The 9,836-nt window shown below is 33.7% G+C and overlaps 1 protein-coding gene across 1 annotated transcript in view; it reads right to left on the bottom strand.

The window, feature by feature from the left end:
- Window positions 1-229: 229 nt before the first annotated feature.
- LOC105548445 (chromosome unknown open reading frame, human C9orf84) overlaps window positions 230-9,836 on the bottom strand; it is a 110,984-nt gene continuing 101,377 nt past the window's right edge. Inside the window, exons 23-26 of the mRNA XM_011992463.1 lie at window positions 7,820-7,951; window positions 7,465-7,614; window positions 5,161-6,121; window positions 230-479 (exon numbers count right to left, since the gene is read on the bottom strand). Of these exons, the coding sequence (XP_011847853.1) occupies window positions 379-479; window positions 5,161-6,121; window positions 7,465-7,614; window positions 7,820-7,951 (1,344 nt within the window). The 3' untranslated portion in view covers window positions 230-378. The remainder of the gene's footprint in view (window positions 480-5,160; window positions 6,122-7,464; window positions 7,615-7,819; window positions 7,952-9,836) is intronic.

Below are 9,836 nucleotides of genomic sequence, written 5' to 3'. Positions count from 1 at the left end.
GGAAGTTTTCTAACTTCAATTTTGTCCTAGGTTTTAACTTTCTTGATGTGGGAGGGTTAACTGCGGTGATCTTCACTTCCTGACTCAAAGGGTCAGGCTGTGATGGAGACTCATTTAAATGTCTTGTGTGTAGGGGTGTCTGGAAGACATTTTGAATCTTATGATAATTATTCTACTAATTGATAAATTAGAATGTTTAACTTACAAAGATGCAAACCATAGGGCAGAATACATATTATGAATATTTAATACAGAAACACTGAGACATGTATGAACAATCGCATTTTCTTTAGTGTATAAGCAAATCTAAATAATTTTGCTAGTGGATTAGCATCAAAAACAGTACAATATTGCATGTAACATTGCTCTCCTCCTCCTTCAAAAAAACCTCAGCCGAGTCTGCCCATCAACTCTACCCGGGACTTTTTCATAGGCTAGACGTCGTTTTTTGAATTGTGGTACTTGTGAGTACATAAAACCTGTTAAAAGGAGAAAAAGGAAAACCATTTTATTGCTTACAATAGTAAAGTATAGGTTTTTTTCTTTTCCTTTTTTTTTTTTTTTTTTTTGAGACAGAATTTTGCCCTTGTCACCCAGGCTGGAGTGTAGTGGCACAATCTTGGCTCACTGCAACCTCTGCCTCCTGAGTTCAAGCGATTCTCCTCCCTCAGCCTCCCGGGTAGCTGGGATTACAGGCACCTGCAACCACGCCTGGCTAATTTTTTGTATTTTTAGTAGAGACACATTTTGCCATGTTGGGCAGGCTAGACTCAAACTCCTGACCTCAGGTGATCCACCCGCCTCGGCCATTCAGAGTGCTGGGATTACAGGTGTGAGCCAACACGCCCGGCTGAAGTATAGGTATGTTTTCCTCACTGTTCAAATGGATTTTGTGTCTTCATCATCATCTACAAAGTGTCAAAATTTCCCAACAGGGATAAAATAATAACTATTAAAAAGTGTGTTTTTAACATAAATGCCTCTGAACCTAATGGCCCGGTATTAAAAATTAGTGATAAATGCGTATATTTTTATGCTCATGCCTTGTACAAGTAGTTAAATCTCCCTGGATTTCAATTTTCTCTTCTGTGAAATGAAAAGTTATAATATGTAATCTCTAAGTTCTCTTCTAATTTTAACATTTTTAAGTAAAAACGATCCAAAATGGTTTGGGAAGCAACTCAGGCAGGGCTTCCTAATTCCTGAACATTTCCAATAAGTCCTCATTAATTAGGATATAAATTAGAGGCTCATTTTGACAGACTTTGAACCTAAAACAAAGACATATTGCCTGGTCTCCGTGTACCTTGTATCCATTTTTGTGGTGCAAGTGTATACAATTCTGTCAGTTTTTTGTGTTTTTTTTAATTCTTTTTTTTTTTTTTTTCTGGTTTGCCCTTCTATTCCTGACTGCAGCTTTTTCTCACTTGGGCTAATTTTCTTCTCATGAACATATACCCTCTAGGGAATACCATTTTCACTAGGGACATATTTCTTTTCAGGGAGAGGTTATGTGTTTAGGAATCTATCTGTAAATTCATGTCTTTAAAGGCATGTCTGGAAAACAAATCTTTAACTCTAATTGAGGAGCTAAAGAATCCTTAAGTAAACAATTAGATGAAATACAGGGAATATTAATGATGACAGGACCTTGGTCCTTCGCTGTAGAGCTGTGGGAGAACCTGGACTATCAGTAGCATGCTGGTAAATGTTTAACAACCGGCTCTCGGGGTGGTGTGGGGGAAACAAGGAAAGGCGTGATTTGTAGCATCTGCCAATTTTTCTGATATGAAGACCCCCACCATGGCTGATTTTAAGCTACCAATGTGATAGAAACAATGTTTTTTTCTGGATATCAATCTCTCACAGCCAATTCTAAAATTTCTAAAAACGCTTAAATTTCTTTTTCTATAGCTGCCAGGAAGCTTTCCCATGAAATGAATGTATATTTTGCACCTATTTAATAACTCCAATTTATTATCCATATATTATTTATATATGGATATCCATATATAGTTATCCCTATATTAGTATCCACGTGTTCAATTATAAAGCACACACAAATTTCCAGTTAACCAATACAAAGTATCCCAAGTACATTCACAGATGAAAACAGTTTTGAAGAGATTACCAGCATTTTGGACATTATGAGCAAAATTCACTACATCCTTGCCAAGTTGGATAAAGAATCATCATTAATAAATGGAAGGAGTAAATAATAAACTGACAACAATGCAGTTGTCAGAAATAACAAAAGTTCAAAAAAACCCCAACAACATGAGAAAAACCCCACTCTTGGCTCAAAGAAAAAATTTATAATAGATCAATAAGAAAAAAATAAAAATTAGAATACCATATTTAAAAATAGTATTAGTAGCTCATATTCAGCTGCCATTCCAGAGTCTTTAATATGACATTTTTAATACTCTTGCTTTTAAGTTTTCCCTCATGAGCTTGATCCTTGACCCACAGCTGTAATATGAAATTTATTCTAAGCCCTGATGAATGATAGCTGGTGATCATGTAAGAACTCACCTTATATGACTTTTTTATATATGATACATTTACGTGAAAAATTCCAGATTTGGATACTTACAGAGGCTGATTATGAAATCAGTAAAATGGAAAACTAAAAATTATGAAACAGTTTTAATAATTATCCCTGGGGATATAATCTCATAATTGCAAGAGTTAGGGTACCATTATTTAAAAGTTTAAAAGGCAGGGTGGAGTGCAGTAGTTCACACCTGTAATCCCAGCACTTTGGAAGGCTGAGGCAGGCAGACTGCTTGAACCCAAGAGTTTGAGACCAGACTGGGCAACATGGCAAGATCTTGCCTTTATAAAAAATACAAAAATTAGCTGGGTGTGACGGTGCGTGCCTTTTGTCCCAGCTACTCAAGAGGTTGAGGAAGGATGATTCAGCCTGGGTGACACAGCAAGACTCTGTCAATAATAATAATAATAATAAGTTTTAAAAGCAATGTATTTTGTTAAACAGACATGACAAAAAATAAAAATAAAGCAATGTAGTAAGCAATTATATCATGGAGATCCCATATATACACTTCAGGACAAATGGAAAATTATCTTGAGGTTATGGGTTATGCTAATGGCTTTGGATAAATTTTCCAGAGCTGTGCCAATATTAATTCAAAAAGTGTTGTATCTTAAGCAATGTACTTGGAGGTAATGATGTACTATGGAAAACCAGTTAAATAAAATTTGTCATATTGAATGTAGATATTAGTATCAAAGAGTCATGTGAAATGTTTGAATAAAATTATCTCATGGAAATAACTTGGAAATTGGAAGAAATTAATGTTTCTAAATTGACATTATTTTATAGAGTATGTGATTTAAAAATATATAACTAAATTAATGAATTAAAATATAGGTAGATGTTTGACCATTCTACTCATATACCTATAAGCTTTAAGCTTTTTCTAACATTTAATGTTAGAATTTATTTAAAAACGACTTCTGGGTCTTCTCATTGAAAAATGGGAGGTCATATACTGGAGTGCCCTGTGTTCAAGAACATATAGTAATTCACGTGCATATTTTGTTTCAGAGTAGAAAAATATGAAATTTTCATCCAGTTTATGAAGTTAGCATAACGTTCATGTCAAAATGTGATAAGGCACAAATGAACACAATCTAATATCATGAATGTGGACATGAAAATCATAAATAAATATTAGCTACCGTATTTAACAGCGTGTTAAAAGAATCTCTTAGGCCGGGCCCAGTGGCTCACTCCTGTAATCCCAGCACTGTGGGAGACCAAGGCGGGTAGATCGCTTAAGCCCAGGAGTTTGAGACCAGCCTGGACAACATAACAAAACCCTGTCTCTACTAAAAATAGCAACAAATTAGCCAGGCATGGTGGTGTGTGCCTGTAATCCCAGCTACTTGGGAGGCTAAGACGGGACGATCGCTTGAGCCCAAAAGGTGGGGGTGGCAGTGAGCCGATCATGCCACTGCACTCCAGCCTGGGCCACAGAGGGAGACCCTGTCTTACAAAAAAAAAAAAAAAAAAAACTTAGACAAGGTAGCATGAAATATTAAATAAAACAAAAATATAAAAATTTAAAAAATAAAGAGTCATCCCTCAAAAACCAGTTATGTTTATCACAGAAATGGCAAAGATAATTTAATACTAGTAAACCTGTGAATATAATCTTTGACATGAATAGGTCAATAGAGAAAGCACATTTGATTTTTCCCAATATGTGCTAAAATGAGTTTGGATAAAATTTAGCATCTATTTTTCACAGAAGTTTTTACAAGACTAGACACAGAATACTTCCCATTAAAGTGAGGAACAAAACAAGTTGTAACTATTAAACTAGAGCAAATCCAAGTATTACAAGTCCCGGAGCTTATACAATCTGGGAGGTCTTTTTAAAACAAAACAAAGAATACAAGATTTTCCTGGCCCCTCTCAGGTCTCACAAAAAAACCTATGAAAAAAAGAAGTTCGAAACTTCAGCTTCCCTCTGGCCTCCCCTTTTTCTCCTATCCTGGGGAAGGCCACCTTTGTATGGCCGTTAGAACTTAATATTTTGTTTTAGATGCTTGGGCCAATGCAATACGAAATGACACTGAAAGAAAAGCTAGAATCACTAGAAATAAGAAAATTAAATTGTTCTTTTAAAAATTTGATAAGCTTAAATGTTCAGACAACTCAAAAACTTCCACTAGAATGGAGCTAATAATAGTGCCTATTTAATAGAATTGTTAGAATTAAAGTAAATAATCCAATAAAGGACGTAGAATGGAGACTGGCACCTAATTAGGCTCTGTTAATAAATGTTCAATTAAATATACCTACCCCACAAAGAGGTTAATTTTCTAATTCACTGATTCCTCTGTTTAATCTTTGTTGATTTTAGTCTCCTGCTTTACTTAGAGTTGCACTGCTTTTATTTTTAACTTCTTAAGTTGAATGCTTAGTTCACTTAAGGCTATAAGAATTTAACACAGTATATTTTCTTTGCATTTATTTTAGAGTTTAGAGTTTCTCTTTTACTCAACAGTTATTAGAGAAGTTTTTTAAGTATAGTAATTAAAACAAAAAAAGGTTAAATTTGGAGATGGTTTTCTCTTTTAAAATTAAATTTGAGAGTAGTTTTATCAACTATTGGATAGCGTTACCTGTTAATGATTCCTTGTCTCCTGAGTTAAATGAAGATTCAGGATGCCTTTTCTGTCCTAAACTTTTTCCAGCTCTTTGGTAGAAGTAAAGACTGTTGAATTCTTTTTGATTTGCATTAGAATCAGAAGCACAAAATAAATCCAAACTGGGGACAGATGGTAATTCTCTCCAGAAAGTCTCATCATTTGAACTTTCACATGTGAGGCCTTCAAACTCATCTGATAGACATTTTTGCTGATCAGTGAATAAATTACCTTTCTGAGAGTACAATTTGTTACATGTAGTCTGCTCTGCACCATATTGTAAGTTGAACGGGTGATTCTCTTGTTCCCATATAGTTTTCTTTAAGTTCCAATGAAGAGGGGAATGAGAGCCCTCTAGTGAAAAGATAGGGTCAGATACTTCTTTATTTATGAAACCTTTTGCTTCATGTGTTCTCCTTTTCTGAGAATTTATAAAACGGGGGACAATTGACACTCTCTTCTGAGCGTCACTTGGTGATTTTATAGTTTCACAGTTTATTTGTGTTAGACCCAAAGAAAAGACATCTGACTCTGAATCACTGTGGTTTAGAAAGGAGTTATAAGCCGGTCTCCTTGATTCTATATTAATTAGAAAAGGAGTATTCTGCACTATATTAGGTTTACAACTAGAGTCTTTCCAGTAACTGGTCTGATTATATGAAGTCACAGGTGGTAAAAAACCTGCGATTTCTTTTAGTTCCATAATGGAAGAATTGTCATTAAAAGTGGTGGTTTTGTCTTCCTGCACTGTCTCTCCTAATCCTAAATACTGACAATATTCATTATGTTCTTGAATGACAGAGTCTAAATCAGAAGCTGAACTCCGAGAAGACAAGGTACTAATCCGATTCCTGTTGTCCTGAGGTGATGAAATTTGCGGTGATTTTGTTACAGAAGAAGAACTAATCTTGAATAGGGAAGTGATGCTACAAAAATGCTAAAAAATGAATTAATATAATGCAAACATCAGTTTAGTAAATATGAATAATGATGCTTATCTTTATGGAAAGAAGGCAAAATATAAATAAGTAGTCTATTCATAGATATTACATTGATCCAGGTATTAACAACGTGAAATCATTAGGTTCTATTAGAAGAAAAACTCATTGTAATTCATACATATTTTCTAATCACTTGTAATAGATTTTTTAATAGTCTATTTTTCAGAACAATTTTAGGCTCACAGCAAATACAATAGAATTTTTAGTTATACAATTCTACATGTATACTATTTCCTTGATAAGAATACTATTATCTTATACATGAATATTATTTCCTTGATAAGAATTCTAAAATATTACCAGTAAGGCTAAAGTTATCTTTACAGCTACAATGAAGTGTGTGTTAGGACTGTTTGGAAGAGGTAATGTAAATACATGTGAATAGGGTATATAATTGAATTTTCTGTGAGCACAATATTCCAAAATGATTTAAAGCTGATTATATTGAATTTATCTGTATAAAATAGCTTTAGAATGTATAATATAGGCTGGGGTTTATGGCTCATGCCTGTAATCCTAGCATTTTGGGAGGCCAAGGCTGTTAGATCACCTGAGGTCAGAAGTTCAAAACCAGCCTGGCCAACATGGTGAAACTCTGTCTCCACTAAAAGTACGAAACTTAGCCAGGTGTGGTGGTGCACACCTGCAGTCCCAGCTGGTTGGGAGGCTGAGGCACGAGAATCGCCTGAACCCAGGAAGTGGAGATTGCAGTGAGCCGAGATCAAGCCACTGCACTCCAGCCTAGGTGACAGAGAGAGACTCCATCTCAAAAAAAGAAAAAATACTGTAATCCCAGCACTTTGGGAGGCCGAAGTGGGTGGATCACCTGAGGTCAGGAGTTCGAGACCAGACTGACCAACATGGTGAAACCCCATCTCTACTAAAAAAAAAAAATTTCAAAATTAGCCGGGCATGGTGGTGTATGCCTATAATCCCAGCTCCTTGGGAGGCTGAGGCAGGAAAATCTCTTGAACCTGGGAGGTGGAGGTTGCAGTGAGCTGAGATTGCACCATTGCACTCCAGCCTGGGCAACAAGAGTGAAACTCCGTCTCAAAAACAATAAATAAATAAAATATAAAATAAAATAAAATAAAATGTATAATTGATAGCTAATGAAAAGTCAGTATGAAATTTAGCTCAAGTAAATTATTTCTTTGCTATTTGAAGTCCAAAACAATTAAACTTGTATACCTTCATTTAAAAAATCCTATTGTAAGAATAGATACTCAAATAGAAAGGAAATAAATTCCTATCATAATACAGATCTCAAATAACTAACCTTTAACACTTTTTCTGGGACTTCAGGTAGGAGTTCCTGAAGTTCACACAGAGTTGCTAATAATATCCAATGCAGTGAAGGTCCTTTATTTAGCATGAGCTGAGCCACCAATGGGTTAACACATGGAAAATCAAGTAAGTACATTTCTTCCTAGAAAAGAGTTTAAGAAATAGTCAGTAGTCTTTCGAAAGTGATCCATTTTATTTTACTCGTTGCAGCAGATTAAAATTTTTGTCATTGTACCTACGACTCAATTTGAGACATTTGGGGGAAAAATGTTACCAGAAAGTAAATTCAAATACAGGTTTTTATATTTGTTTTGCAAATATCTAATTTATACATTTAGAAAATATACCTCAGATGGTGAAACTTCAAGCCAGGATTTATCCAACCATTCATGAGGATCTCTCTTTGAGGTCATTAAATTGTGGTCAGCAATTTGTCGAATTATCAAGGCAGTTGCTTCTACTCCTGGGGCAATTACAAGCTAAAAAATATTTTTTTATGTTAGATTATAGGAAATACTAGGAATCAAAATATAATATCAAAAAAATAGTTTGTAATTAGAAGATAAAATTAAACAACAGCAGATTCTAATCTTTAACACTATTTTAGATAGAAACTGTTGGTTTATCCTACATCCAGGACATTTTATTTATGAGGATAACCAATTTTCCTTCCTTATTTAAATATGATACCTTTGTATTTTTAATTTTTGGAACTAAATCATTTTCATTTCATTTGGCATTTAGTAATAGAGTCATTAAAATACAGTGTTATATTTCAACTATATTAGAAAAATCAGCAATTTGAATATCACTAGTAATATTACTATTTTGTTGTTTCCAAAAGTTAAACCTAATAGTTTTCAATTAAAATAAGAATTTTAAAAATATAGTGCAAGATTTTTCAAAGACAAAGTTCAAAAATAAGGATACTTATAAATGAATTTGATCTTGTATTCAAAAAAGAAAAAATAAGGTTTTGATTTAGAGTAGTCATTCCCAGCATTTTGGGAATTGCTCATCTAATATTGGCTTACTGATTCTAAGATACCCCTGCCAAAAATGTGGTGTTTGTGTATATTACACAATTCTAAAAAACATTTTTCCCATTAGTACAGTAGTAAGAGAAAAAGTAAAGAAAAAATAATTTCATAATATCCTCTGTTTCCTGTCTGACACTGTTTTCCTCTATTCCCTTCTCTCTTCTGAAATGTCAGCCTTCTTCTTCTGCTTTCATTTCTTTCTTTTCTTCTTCATCTTTTAAATTTGATTGAAGGAAAGATAGTTCATGAGTTAGCAGTTTAATGTGAACAGAGAAATACTGCCCCAAATAATCCTATCTTGGAAATATAAATATCCTGTACCATAGTGGAAATTTAGTAAACCGTAGAAATCTCACAAAATAATTATTATTTTTTTCCTTTTATAAGAATAACAAATACAAAACGGTTAGTACACAACTGGGGAGTACATGCATTTTAAAGGATTTTTTTTAAATGACATTATATAGGGAGAGTACACAGAAATACATTGTTCAATTCCAAATGTACTTAATTGCTAGTTTTGGATGTTTTGAGAAGATATGACACTTTCATTTAAATATATAAACTTTATTTTAACCCTTTTCCCATTTAGGAAAAAAAAGTGCAGCACTCATTTAATTTTACATAAACATGCTCTTTGAGGCTGAAGCAAATCTAACTGATTTTCGATGTGAAAATAAAATATAAAAACTGTGCTTGGAGTTATTTCTAAACAGAACTAACATCAGAATCATCTGAATCATGAGAATTTTCTATTTCAGAAAAATCAGATTCATCAATGGACTCTTCAGCCAACAACTGTTTGAGAATGATGTTAACATCACAAGTAGGAATGCTATGTTTTCTAGGATTTGACATTTTCAGGGATTGAGAATTACTATATTTTGTAATGGAAATACCACTACTAAAAATAGAATGCTATAAATAGAAAGATGTCTTTTGTTTCCTAAGTTGATATACTAGAGTATGCAAAAATAATAATAAAAACGAGATATTGCGTGGCAAAGTTACCTCGGGGTAAACACTGCAGCAACAAGCCTGGCTGGCGAGGATTCTCAGGGCAAATGGGAAAAGGGTTAAAAGCCATAATTTTATGATGGTGGTAATGATGATTAATTTATTAGGGCAGGAATTCTGGGGCTCATGGCCAGATGTGGGAATTCAGGAACCTCCTTAATTTGTTTGAAAAATTTTGCACGTGTGTATTTATGCATTTTCCTGCAAAGACAGTTCATAAGAAAATTACAGAACTTTTAAAAAATTGGAATAACACTTAGCATAACACTACTAGCAGTATTTTCTTTTTCTTTTTTTTTTTTTTTTT

This window comes from Mandrillus leucophaeus, unplaced genomic scaffold, assembly GCF_000951045.1.
Source record: "Mandrillus leucophaeus isolate KB7577 unplaced genomic scaffold, Mleu.le_1.0 Scaffold410, whole genome shotgun sequence".
NCBI classification, from domain to species: Eukaryota; Metazoa; Chordata; class Mammalia; order Primates; family Cercopithecidae; genus Mandrillus; species Mandrillus leucophaeus.
Note: the sequence above shows the minus strand (reverse complement) of the source record. Positions and strands in the feature narration are given on the sequence as shown.